Here is a 14,467-nt window from a genome sequence, read left to right on the forward strand (position 1 = left end):
TGTGGCGAGCGCAGTGAGGCGAGTGGACACGGATTAATGTACATGTATTCCGCGTCTCGCCACACTTCGGGTTCGCTGCGCTCGACCACACTATATAAAATCAACTCCACGCCGACGTGGATAGTGGGGTAATGAAAAAATCGGAGGATGCGTTCCGCCACCCCTCGTGGGGCTCGCTGCGCTCACCACGCTTCGGGTTGGCGTGGATAGTGGGGGGGTGCATTAAACCTATTTTTTGGGACATACAATCATATGATTGTATACCTAATGACATGGCATCAAACACCCTATAAAATGACATGCGATCGCATGCGATTTTGCAGCCAATGCGATGCAATGGCCCCGGGCTGAGAGCAGTGAATAAATTACATAGGAAAATCGCATCGCACGGCCCTAAAATGGCACATGCGATGCGATTTCACTACGCAGAATAAACCACTAAGCAAATTGCTTAGTGGGCGCTGTGCTAGGTAACAAGTACCGTTTTTTTTTTGGGGGGGGGGGTTCCTTGTCAATGGGTCAACCCGGGTTGACTCGTTAACACTGGAAAAAAACAGTGTTGAAAGGCAAATTACCGGGTAGAACTGCTTGACCCGGGAATTTGCCTAGCAGTGTGAACTGGGTCCGGCGCTGCAGTCCCTGGCATATAAATGCCGGGGAAAAACTGTGTTGCTCGACACTGGCAGTGTGATCAGGGTAATACTTGAAAGTATATATTAACAGATTATACAGTGAGTTCATATATACAGTATGCAGTATAATGCCCATGTTAAGAAACGGTTAGAGATGCTAAAAGTACATTGCACTGGGGCCAATTAGAAGATTGCAAAATAAAATGGGTATTTATAGATGTAGTCACAGAATACCGCTGTGTAATCCTTTTTGGTTTCTGTAATGCTACATTTATGCAGGAAATAGGTTTGTTTTATGGTTATTCAGAATAATTTAGATTACAATTCTATTTTGTGAGTAGACCGGGAGTAACAAAACTCCTGAGCGTCCAGACTAAATCCTTTCTGAACGCAGAATGTGCTGTTTAATATTAAGTAACCCATTTTGAGAGATGTTCGGAGATTTGTAGATGGCCAGGGGTGATTTTATTGACCCTTCACATTCCACTGACCCTTTTGCCCATGTGGTTTTAGTGATAATGAGACCAGTATAAATTGTCGACCATTACAATGTCAGCACAGTAATTTTGGAAAGCACAATGCTGACACAGTACTAATGTGATTTAAAGCATTTTAAAGATGTCCAACATCAGGTTTAAAGTTGTAATGCAAACACGGAGATTTTAACGAACTCCCCCCGCAAACAAGCTATGACTGAGACCAGTATAAACCATGCACGATTTGCATCTAGTAAGAAGAAACCTTTTATTCCATAAATTAATTAATAAAGATTGAGTATGGCTTCCTAGGACAACAGATCTGGCTGTATTACAAGTTTAAGTATCTCTGACCTCACAGATTTTATTATGTGAGTATTCTAGCAACATGAAAATGATCATTATTAGCATTTCATCTTCTGTATTGATTTAAATTGGGAACATTGTAAATGAAATGCGTCTGTACTAGTGGTATGTGAAGTTCTGAATTACTCACCATTAATTTAGGAATGCTGTGACATTGGGCAGATTTATACATGCAAGCACAACATTTATTAACCTTATCGATTGGCTGGTTCTTTCAAGTACTGTCAAAGGAGTGATCTAAAGCCTTTGTGCTTGGCAGCTTTCCGTACTTGCCTAATTATTGGACTTGCAACCTCATTTTATTTTTCACAGCCGGTTGCAATTGGTGGTTTGTGCAATACTATTTATCCAGCGAGCATTCAGCAATCTGAGGCTAATGAACACACAAGGTCAGAACAGCTGCTCAGTGTACTTTATCACTACTGATGTCCTGAAGTTCAGTATAAAACATATCTACAAAGAACTGCAGTTTTTTTTCCAGTCACATTTTATTTAAAATGCTGAAATCATAGGCACACTTCCAAATTACCATGCCAAGTGGTTCAGGTGGAATGACTCCACCCTGGCACTCAGTGCTGTGACACAATGATTGTTATATACTGTCCTACAATCGGGTTAAGAGCATGTATGCTACACCTTGCCATTGATATACTGTAATTACACCTATCTGTTTTCTGTATTACCATATATACTCGAGTATAAGCCTACTTTTTCAGAACATTTTTTATGATGAAAAAGCCCCCCCTCGGCTTATACTCGAGTGAGTGTCCCACTTGAGTCAATAAGTTTTCCCAGTTTTTTTGTTGTAAAATTAGGTGCCTCGGCTTATATTCGGGTCGACTTATACTCGAGTATATACGGTACTTATCGCTGTACTGGTTGATCATACTAGTCCTGTAAGGAAAAAACACACACTGAAATGTATCTTCTTGATCATATTACTTTTACTGTACATGCCCAGATTACATTGCTGAGACGTTTAACATTATTGTTTTCATATTTTTTCTTGGTAATTGTTTGCTTTTCTTTTGTTTTGTGTATGCAACAAAAAAACAATAAAAATGTACACAATTTAAAAAATAATAATAATAATAATAATAAAAAAAGCTAAAATCCTATTAAAAATACTTTTTATCCATGAGTGAGAAAGTATTGTTTGCACCTTGCTAATTAATCCAACTATCTATTCAGACAGTCATGTGGTAGTTAAGTGGATCTATAAAAACAAAACAAAACAGGGGTTACTTGAGAGGGGGTGAGACAATAGGGGGCGATAGAGAGGTTGAGGTGTTGGAGGGGTGGTGATAAGGGGAAAGAGGAGGGAGAGGATAGGGATGAAGTGACAGGGGAAGAGTGTATGGGTAGGGAGGTGAGGCAAGTCTTCCCACCAGCATCCGGGCCTCCTGGTCCACAGCACTAGCCACTGCTTGGCTACTGCTCCGTCCCCTGGCTGCTGCTTGCCTCCTGCTCCCTGGTGCCAGCCATCGATTGGGGGTGGGATCTGCTGCTCTGTTTAAGAGGGGGGGGGGGTATCCTCTACCTCTGCTCTGTTTAGGAGAGGAGGGGGGTATCCCCTGCTGATGCTCTGTTTAGGAGAAGAGGAGGGGGGGGGGTTATCCTCTGCCGCTGCTCTGTTTAGGAGAGGAGGGGGGTGTCCTCTGCCGCTGCTCTGTTTAGGAGAGGAGGGGGTGTATCCTCTGCCGCTCCTCTGTTTAGGAGAGGGGGGTGGGGTATCCTCTGCCGCTGCTCTGTTTAGGAGAGGGGGGTCGGGTAGCAATGTGGGTGCACTCAGGAGATGGAGGGCTGCCTGTGCTGCTGCTGTTCTGTTCAGAATGGAGAGGGCACCGGCTGGCCCACGAACAGATTCTACTTCCTTCCTCGTGGCAAAAAAAAAATCTGGTTGACAGGAAGTGTCCCGTCCCCTCCCCCCCCCCCCCCCCCCCCCACACACACACACACACACACACACACACACACACACACACACACACACGTCCTGGTAGCCTAATCATCCTATTGGTTAATCAGACACTGATGATTTTATACACCTGTGGCAATCGTTCTGATTGAAACCCCTGTCATTCAGCTCTGTTTGGAATATTTATGCTCAATGTTGTTTTTTTCTCCTTTGCTCTAATTGGGTAAACTTTGCAGCATTTATGGATGTGTTTCGCTATTTAAAGTTTGTTGGAACTTACAGAGAGCGACTTGAACTTTGATTACTCCTTGCTCATCATTCTGGGAACAGAAGGCGCTTCTTATCTGACAAACACTTCGGCTTAAGTCCAAACATACAAAAATAGCAAACTCCTTTCTAGTATTCAACTAATTAGTTAGATGTTAACAGCTGCTGTAATCGTAGACTGAAAATCGACGTTATCAACACTGTAGAGAAACCAAATGCAGCCCTCGCATAACATTTAAGCTAAAAAGTTAATGAAGCACAGCTGAAATGATGAAAATAAATACGGTTTGTAATGTATATGGTAAAAACATTTTTATGAATGATATGGTCAGAATTGAGAGCCAGTTGACATAGAGGTTTTTGTTTTTTTGTATGAATCTGTCCATACTGTGCTTATACTGGACATTCCTGGGAGCAGGTGTGTTTATGCTTTTATCAAGCCCTGCATAGCCCACAGATACATTGTCATTATTGAGCTTTGCCTACGTGAGTTACAGCCCCGCTACATATTCCTCCATCACAAATAAAATTATGTATTTCACACATAGTAATTCCCAAATACTTTCAGTAAAATAAGGGTGAGGCATTATCCAATTGACCAATAAGCTTAGTCTATGAATAACCCTGTGTTCTGTAACTTTAAGATATCTATGAGGTGGCTTTTTCAGTACCTGGATCACAGTGGTCATGTGTGATAATGCATCACATGGCACTTCTGTTTGGACCTAGGAGGAGCAGATTTATCAGCACCAGTCTTGGATCGGATCGGCAGGTTGTGATATTTATTCCATCTTGGAGGACCAGATCCATTCCTCTTTAGATCAATTTTGACTACTGTATAGAAGAAAATAAGACTAGTTTTTGGGACTCAACATTACAGAGACTTGCAAAAAGATATTAAAATAGAACTATTAAGTTCTAAAAAAAAAAATTGTATTTCAAAGAAGTACCTTGATGTACAAACATTCATGTCTGTCACATATCCGGCTTCCTTACTCTGTTACCTGATGCAGGGCTGTCGCTTCCTGGACTGAGGCCTCCTATCGGCTGCCAAAGGCATCTCTGAATCTTAAATCTGACAATCAGTTGGGTGGTTTGCACATCTCTAAGATCATCTCTCAAATTGGTTGTGCATAAGCTGACTCTCTGATCACCAGCCAGAAGTCACTTGAAAAGTGAACCTATCTTGGGGCTAGGGATTACTATTTAAGGCATTTCCATTGAGTAGACAGCGCAGAACATCTTCACTCCTGTGACCTACTTATGGCTACCAGCTGTTATTCCTTTGTGGTTTCTGAGTCATAGTTGAGTTCCTTTATGCTAGTTACAGCTAGTGGTAGTCTCCGTTCTAAGCACTGCACTTATATTTTCAAGTTTTATGCTGTGCACTCATCTAGTAAGCATCAATCTAGTTCTAGCATCAACCGAACACGGTCTGACTATTCCTCTAATGGGCCCTACACACATGCCGATGTGTGTAGGGCGACCTACAGTAGCTGTGCTATATCGGGCCGTTCTGCTCAGCACACAGAGCTAACAGCCCACACACACAGCGAGCTGTCAGCTCTGTGTGCTAAGCAAGCAGACAGTGCCAGTGTTCTCCGGTGGGAGAACCCTGCCGATACCGATATTGATGGACACTGTTCATCAATCTCGGCCAGCGACAAGATGCGCGGGGATGCGCATTGCTGTCGATATAGCCCCACACACACACCGATGTGAGGGCATTTTCTAAGCGACTTTGCCAAACTAAGCAAAATCGCTTAGAAAATGCTTTAATATCTGCATGTGTGTAGGCCGTATTAGTGTGGTATTGAGATTCGGTGGATTGTCAAGCACGGTGCTCCATAGTTCAGCATATAGCCTGCAACTGTTCCATACAAGACTATATTCTACAAATCCTTCGATGTACTACATCCCCTAATACACAAACCATCCTTCCAGTTCCTGATCAGATTTCACAAAACCCCAGTGATCTGGAACTGTGTATAGATAAATATAATTGGACTACAGTATGGTACAATGCAATACAGGATTATTGTGGACTGAAATGTTGTTCAACTTTATATTTATCGTGCAAAAATAATGTATGTATAAATATTCTACATATTCTACTGTCCCTAAACTGTCTGGAGTTTGTATATTTTCCCCGTGCTTATTTGGGTTGACATTTAATAGTAGGGAAGTGGATGAGTGTACCTTCAAAAGGGAACTTGTCCAATTGCAGGTGGTGATGGCCCTACAGTCTGGATCCTGACGCTCAGTATACTGACATCAGAACCCCATTGTTCAAATGCCCAACTGGTGGCCGGTCATACCTTACCCACTTAGAGTGGTCCTTCTAATTTATCAGTTATGTTTGCAATGAACAGCAAAGTCCCACATCTAGCCAGACTGTTCTGCTTAGAAGTGAAGCATGGACTATTGGCCTAAATTTGACCTGATCACACAGCTGCGAATTCGCAATCAGTTTAGCCTTTGTCCCGCTCTAGTGAAAACCCCGGTTTTGACACTATGCAGTGTCTTTTTCAAGGTTTAAACCAAAGTTTAAACCTTGAAAAAGACACTGCATAGTGTCGAAACTGGTCGGTACTTGTGGACTACAGAGGGACTTTTCTTTGGACTTGAGCTTTTCCTGCAGCGCTTCTATTGATGCCAGTGAAACATACTTGCGCTTGTTTTGTCCACATTCATTTGTGGACAAAAACGTTTGGTGAGAGTCAATTTTTTTTTTTTTTTGCACCTCTGTACCATGCTATTTTAAATTATTTTAATGATGGTGTCTTACTTTATATTTTCTATCCGAGTTACTGCCCTTGGATGTGGAGGAACTTAAAAGCCATTGGTGACAGGAGTTTATCCCCCCATTAAACGCTTATGTCTACTCCTTAAGTAGACCATTATCTTTGGTACGGACCACCTGAATATCTGTGTGTGATTTCATGCTAATGTTATACAGAATTTTAAGCACCAGAGGGAACACTTCCAGATCTTTTCTTGGTATTGTAAGTCTGAATTAGGCCTTATGATCCGAATTCAGACCTGAGCACAGGATGAATTTGTTCTCCAAATAGGCAAAACCATGTGCACTGCAGGTGGGGCAGATGTAACATGTGCATAGGGAGTTACAGTTGTACGGAGTGTGTTCAAATTGAAATCTAAATTAGTGTAAAAATAATGCACCAAGTATTTTCCCTGCACAGAAACAAAAGAACTCACCCAAATGGAACACACTCTGCACATTTTTTTTTTGCCCATTTTAAGAACAAATTTGTCCTGCGATCATGTCTGAATTATAGGCCCTATAGTATAATGCAGTTCTAAATGACCTATTTAAGTGACAGGCTGGCCTTTCTGGGAGATCTTGCAGCTTTTACATTATCAGATTAAGGGGATTATCACAGTTTAGCTATGGAACATCATTTTACTATGTTGAGATTAACCATGTACTCTAAAATGTACTTCTGGCACACAATAAATTGCAATGGATAGTTATATTCTCTAAAATGTACTTCTGGCACACAATAAATTGCAATGGATAGTTATATTACTATGTTTAATGCAATGTGAAGAAAAATAGATTTTATTGAACTTGTACAATTGAAATGGCCTAGTTTACATGAACGATGAGTCAACATCATTTTGAGTCTTGTGGTTCATTTTTTTTTTTCTTTAATACACGCTTGCATTACATTGATTTTTAAATAGTTTTTTTTTAATACATTTCTTTATAAATGTAAACATATTTTAACTACACAGATCTTTGGCATCTTCAAGTTAAGTTCAGATTGTGATAGTCAGTCAGTCAGTCTATCTATCTATCTATCTCCTTGTAATTAGCGCGGCACTTAAAGACTTTCAGTTAAGAGTAAATGGATCCCCACACGGCTGGTTATCAACGTTTTATTTCTTTACGAAGTATCGTCAGTATATACAAAGTGCAAAGAGAAATGGTGCTCACCGTATACCCTCACCCAGGTGGAAGTATGTGTCTTCCGGTCAGCTGTGTTCCTGCAGCGCCGCCAAGCGTAGTCACGCCAGAGGGTTCCGACTGATGAGGTACCTCTCCAATGACACGCCTGCCGTGGACTCGCTGTGCCGGGACGCTTCCTCTTAGTTACTATGGTGACAGAATACATATGTTTAGGATACAACAAATATGGCTGCAGGGTGCGCAATTAAACCAAAGTGCTGCTAAACACAAATCCACAGAGTAGAAACACCTTAGACTACTCAATCCTTGATACAATGGTGAAGAAAAGTGAATTTGTAAGCTAGCACTCAAAGGTATCTAGGTCTAAAGGTGAATAAACCTTATAAAGGAAAAATGCACAAAGTATACAAATATAGTGCAGATCAATAAAGTATAAAAGGTTTTAATTAAGACAACAAACTTACAAAGTGGTGACTTGTATAAAAGCATAAAACAGTAGGTCCTAGCAAACAGCAGGCATGTAGATGTCAGAAGTCCTTCAGTCTGGGTCCCTTGGTCCGGAAGCAAGGGGGGCTCAGTCCAGGATACTCCACTGCCACAAACTTTTACCAGGAAACCACACTGTCCATGTAGTACAGGATACACGCTTAACGCGTTTCAGAAAAGGGTTCCTTCGTCAGAAGCGTGTCTGACTAAGGAACCCTTTTCTGAATTTGCGCACTGCCTGGAGGCCTTCTTGATGTGGAATAACGGTGTAGAGACTGGTGATATCTACAGTCACCAGCCACGTCTCCTCCGGTATGGGGTCCAGTTGTTGTAATTTCCGCAGAAGAGTAGTTGTACCCAATAGGAAATGGGGATGTTTATGGATCAATGGTTGGAGAATCGTGTCCAGGAAAATTGATGTAGGTTGGAATTAAGGAGCCTTTAGCCGAAATAATTACCCGACCTATATATAAAAATATATTTATAAAAATATATATGTATTTGGATTTTGGATCAATCTTTTGTGCTTTGAAATAAATGCAAAAAAAACCTTGTATGATTATTCTGTACTCTTTACCTAGAACGGCGCCCACAATGTCCATCGCAGTCATCGGGGGTAAAAAATCGCGGGCATCGCATGCACTAAAAAAACGGGTGCGACGCGATGCCCGCGATTTTCCCATAGAGATCAATGTTAAGTGTGATTGGACGCGATTTTAGTGTTAAATGCCTCAATGACCGCGATTTTTCCATAGGAAACAATGTCAAATGGGCCACAGAGCCCTAATAGTCCCCCTGAAGTCTTAAATGGCCCCCACAATTTTTAACGCCACCCCACGATCAACGTGAACCTGAAGCGTGGCGAGCGCAGCGGTACGCGTCCTCCGACCTTTTCATGCCCCCACTATCCACGTCGGCGTGGAGTTGAGAATAGAATAGTGTGGCGAGCGCAGCGTGCCCGAAGCGTGGCGAGCGCAGCGAGCCCCGCGGATACCTGTGAAGCCCGCGAAGGGACGCGTTTACCTGTGAAGGTATCCGTGTCCCCTCGCGGGGCTCGCTGCGCTCGCCACGCTTTGGGCTCGGTGGCTCGCTGCGCTCGCCACACTATTCTATTCTCAACTCCACGCTGACGTGGATAGTGGGGGTATGAAAAGGTCGGAGGACGCGTACCGCCGCCCCTCGCGGGCTCGCTGCGCTCGCCACGCTTCGGGTTCACGTTGATCGTGGGGTGGCGTTAAAAATTGTGGGGGCCATTTCTGACTTTAGGGTGACTATTTGGGCTCTGTGGCCCATTTAACATTGTTTCCTATGGAAAAATCGCGGCCATTGAGCCATTGAACACTAAAATTGCGTCCAATCACACTTTTAACATTGATCCCTATGGGAAATCGCGGGCATCGCATCGCACCCGTTTTTTAGTGCATGCGATGGGCGCCGTTCTAGGTAAAGAGTACCGATTATTCTTTAGATTGGAGTACTATCTTTAGATGGGAAACACAAAGTACTATTGTATGTCAGAAGGAAACTGCTTCCATATACATTAAAGGTGGTTTCCTCTTGAAAGTCTTTGAACCTTGCAGCAATATTTTGTGTCAAACAAAGCGATCGTATCTTCACTTGAAATAAAAATTTTCACATTTGGTATCAACGGAATTATATGACCTATGAATTTGAGTCAACAAGAGTATTTGTCTTATAATTATTATTGTGGTTATTAATAATAATATGGTTGTTTTCACTATTAAGGGGTTCCATTAGCCCTGATAATTTTCTCCTGAAAAATTAAGGCTGATTTATAATAGTTTTTAACTAATGGTCATTATCAAGCTAAACAATTTATTTTAGCTTTAGTTATTAGTTTTTTATTTTTTTCTGGGAGAAAACTTCCCATTTTCAGGCGATCACATATGGGATCTGGGAATCCATGTTAGTTCACCTTTTTGAGGGGCGATTTAAGGCACTTGAAACATAAATCCATATAAGTGCAGTGTGTCTGAGCTAATAAAATAACACCCAGCGATTTTTTTTTTTTTTTTTTTTTTTTTTATATAGCTGCAGTAAATTATCACTACTAACAGTATATCCCCCTTTATCCAGGGCTGGACAAGTGGCTGGCCGCCCCTAGGCACCACTTATTTTGCCTCCCCACCCCGACGAGAGAGAGAGACTTCAAAGCTGCCACAGCCACCAGCACTCCTCTTGATGGTCACTGGCTGTCCCTGAGCCGCCAGTCCCCATCCCCCATGCCTCTTGGACATGAAGCTGTGTGCAGACGGCTGTCCTGTGCTCTGTAGCACAGAATGGCTGCAGAGTAGCTGCCAGTGTTCCATCTGCCGAAGCACTGCGACACTGCCTTCCCCCATGAGCCGTCACTGCCGAATTGCCAACCCCCCCCCCCCCCCCCGGTGAACCTCGGACAGTGAGGGTTGGAGGACGCCTTGCTGCCCCATCAGGTGCCGCCCATAGGCCCGTGCCAAGTGGGAAATCTGGCCCTGCCCTTACATGGGGTGATTTGAGGGCATTTTTTAAGAGATTTCACTAGATCGCTTACAAAATGCCGCTTCATCGCTCCGTGTATAGCTTGATAGCAATGCATGGCCCCAGACATTGCTATCACCCAGCATGTTGGATAAATCTCTAATTCCCGGCATCGGTCAGGAGAACATTGCTCCTGACCGATCGCTCAGCACACAGAAGATGATATATTGCTGTGTGCTGAGTAATCTCGTGTCCTATGCGATCCAGCAATGCTCAGAACGCTTCAGCATCTCCCAGTGTGTAGGCCTGTTAAGTGTACATTGCAAATTCATTTTTCTGTAATAAGAACACAATGCATTTGACAACTCTGAAAGCTGCTACAGTTGCCCATGCAGTTTGTCTGCACAATTGTTATAGTAGTTTGATATTATAAGGATGAATTCATTTGGTACTTATGTAGTATCTGGGCTGCCGATTTTGTGATTGTATGCCTTACCTTAAGGCAGGCATGTCCAACGTTGGCTCTCCAGATGTTGTGAAACTACACATCCCAGCCTGCTTTGCAATAGTTCTAGCATTCTCTAACAGCAAAACTGTGGCAAAGCATGCTGGGATGTGTAGTTTCACTACATCTGGAGGGCCAACGTTGGACATGCCTGCCTTAAGGCATACAATCAGATGCGATGCGATGCGATTTTGCATAGGATTCAATGTTAAGAAGGTCCTGTTCATTTCCCCACTATCCAAGTGGGCATAGAGTTGATTTTATATAGCGTGGCGAGCCCGAAGCGTGGCGAGCGAACGCATATTTCTTAAAAAGTATTCTGTGTCCCCTCGCGGGGATTGCTACGCTCGCCACGCTTCGGGCTCGGTGGCTCGCTACACTCGCCACAGGTTTATATCCAACTCCATGCCCACTTGGATAGTGGGGAAAGGAAAAGGACCCCTTTTTCCCATTGAATTCTATGTTAAAATGGACTCAGACCATTTTAACATTGAATCCTATGGAAAAATCTTGACCATCGCATCGCATACGATTTGGTCGCATGCGATGCAATGCGATGCGATCCGGTTTCTAAATCGGACGCCCAGATACTACATAAGTACCATTCATTTTATTATATTTGGACACTGCTATGTTTTTATAGTTCTAAAACTCATACATCATCATTTTAAATATTTGTTTTGTGAATCATGCTGTATGACAACATTCATTTTAAAAATTTTCATCTTTCACTCCTAATGACGTTACACACATGGCTGGGAGCAACTGAAGTCCCCTGTGGTCCAGTAGAATGATGGTCTTTCAGCTTCTCTATAGAGTGTGATATGCTGTGGATATAATATAGTTAGCAATTGGACATTTATTAAGCTTTTTTTGGTTTTAAATATTTTTTTCTGTCCATTTTCTTTAGGTTAGAAATGTAAGACACAAACTTCGACTGAGCACCGTGGTTTTCTGCAGCACACAAGCACCCTCTAGTGGTAAGTTATTACTATTAATAATACTACTTTTCCTTTTGCAGATTATTGTGACATTGTGGCTGTTAAGGTTGAGGGCCGAAAGGAATATATGCAGTAGAGCTAGTTGAATTGCCTGTATTAAAGAAAAAAATCCTCCCCTATCTATTTTTGCTTACATAATCACAACTGTTCAAGTTATGCCATTTATGTTACATATTTATTTTATTTATTTGCAGTTTCTTATACAGCGCAGCATATTCAGTTGAGCTTTACAATGTCTTTTATTACAATGGATAGAACGTTTTTAGTTATCCTGGTTACTAGTTCTAGATTTAGGGGGGTATCCAAATAGCCCTGAACATTTTCGGCAGTGAAATAGTTTTTTACATTATTACGCTGATTTTTTTTTTTTTACATATCCAATTAATCCCCGATTTTTTTCCAAAACACGGGATCTGTGATAAGGTACTGGACCTACGTGTTTTATCAGAGAAACGGGTTGATGTTGCTTGTCATTGAACAAGCAGCAAAGATCCATGTAATTGCTGGCTACTGAAAAGTAGCAGGGGATTAATTTATTAAATTACCACAATTTTGTATACTACTGCCCTTAGATTGAGTTGAACTTGCTATTTTGAACAACAGATTCTGGGAATAAAGTTTGACTGGAAATTTCATGTCGTTTCATATCCTCAATATCAAGCACACTAATATTAAATAATTTAAGAGGAAATCCATCTCTACAACACAGGAATGTACCAACATCATCCATTATAACTACCATCACTCTCTTATGCAAATGTCTAGCATAATTATGGAAGTATTTTGCCATTAATGTTGTCTAATGTACTGTGTTTCTGAAGTCGGACTATTGATTTTGCATTGTTTTATTATGTTTGGGTAGAACGCTATTTAGTTGGTGGTGACTTGAAGAAAGTTTGATTTGTGGTTCTAGTATTATAGTTTTAATAGCTGTCCTGCAGAAGATTCATTCTATAGAGATGTGTTGATCATATTACATTACTAACTAGGGTCAATGAAGGACAGTCCATCAGATTCTGAAAGGCATGTTGATGATTATGCTTTTTGTAATGGTACAGTGAGATTTTTGTCACAGTACCCGATAACTGAAGTTATACATCTTTTGATTCATTTTCTTGTGCTTTTAGATGTGACTGTTCATTACAGGCATGGGCTCCCTGTCATTACACTGCCCCTGCCCTCTCGGAATGAACGCTGCCAGTTCACCATCAAACCCATGACCACGACAGTGGGGGAATTCTTAAAGGATATCAGAAAGGAGGACCAAGGCGTTGACACAGTTGCTGCTATATCGACTGGTAATAATTTATTCTGTACTTCCCAGCACAGAGCAGATCTGCTTACACAGTTATTCCGGTTGTTGTTGTTTTTTGTTTTCTCTTTTTTTTTTTTTTTATTAACTAGCACAGAGGCCTGTATTTCCTAACTACTTCTCTGCCCATTGGGGTTTAGCATGTCATGTTAGACCTCAAATACATCAGCTGCTTGCTTCCTTCATGATACATTTTTTAAATTCCTGCTGCATCTTTGTACACCTCCTCGATATTCCCTTTATATCTGTTCAACAATGTCATCGTTGAGACTTCTCTTAAGGTCGGGGGCGTAGCGAGGGCGGAGCCACCGGAGCACGCTCTCCGGGCGCAGAGAGATCAAATGGCGCCGGAGCCGCGTGCCACCGGCTCCCCTGCCCTGCTTCCCCGCCCAGCTGCAGCGCATACTTACAGTAGTAGTCGGAGTGAAGGTGCCGAGATTTAGCTGCCTGTGACTCAGAGGCACCCGGCAGGTCAGTCAGAGCAGCAGGGACAGTGGCATCATGGGAATTGTAGTTTATATGTTACTGCTCTAACTTTGAGCAGTTAACGTTTAAACTACAAATCCCATGAGGCCATGCTTTGCCCTGGGAGGAAGTCTCACACAGGTGAACTTGTGAGACAGACAGAATGGGAACCGCGCTGGTGGGATCAGGATGCAGAGTCAGTGAATACATTTGAGAGTTCAGACGATAAGGCTGTCCTGGAGGGAGATAGCTCTGGATGCTCTCCCTCCCCCTACCTCCCCTGTGTTTATTGAAGCAGGAGCAGCAGTGTCAGGACTCCTACATGCACAATATGTGCTGACTTTTTCACTGACTTGGTAAAGATCGTTTTTTTGATAAGATAATTGTTACTATTCACCTCCTGCAAACAAATTGGTGTAGGTGTGTGTACATTTGTGTATATATAGATATATAGATATATAGATATATAGATATATATAGATATAGAGAGAGGAAAAAAAAGGACGCACTCTCCAGGTTTTTTTTAAATGCAAGATAAAATCAGCTGTGTATTTGATAAATCATCAGAAATATAGTATCATGGTATACTCAACGTTACGTAGCGTTTCAGTCCGTCTAGGGACCTTC

At 42.1% G+C, this 14,467-nt stretch overlaps 1 protein-coding gene across 1 annotated transcript in view; it reads left to right on the forward strand.

The window, feature by feature from the left end:
• MCUB (mitochondrial calcium uniporter dominant negative subunit beta) overlaps window positions 1–14,467 on the forward strand; it is a 112,033-nt gene that overhangs the window by 59,688 nt on the left and 37,878 nt on the right. The window contains exons 2-3 of the mRNA XM_083177944.1: window positions 11,973–12,042; window positions 13,191–13,361. Of these exons, the coding sequence (XP_083034070.1) occupies window positions 11,973–12,042; window positions 13,191–13,361 (241 nt within the window). The remainder of the gene's footprint in view (window positions 1–11,972; window positions 12,043–13,190; window positions 13,362–14,467) is intronic.

This window comes from Crinia signifera, chromosome 1 (genome assembly GCF_055691185.1).
Source record: "Crinia signifera chromosome 1, ASM5569118v1, whole genome shotgun sequence".
Classification (NCBI taxonomy): Eukaryota; Metazoa; Chordata; class Amphibia; order Anura; family Myobatrachidae; genus Crinia; species Crinia signifera.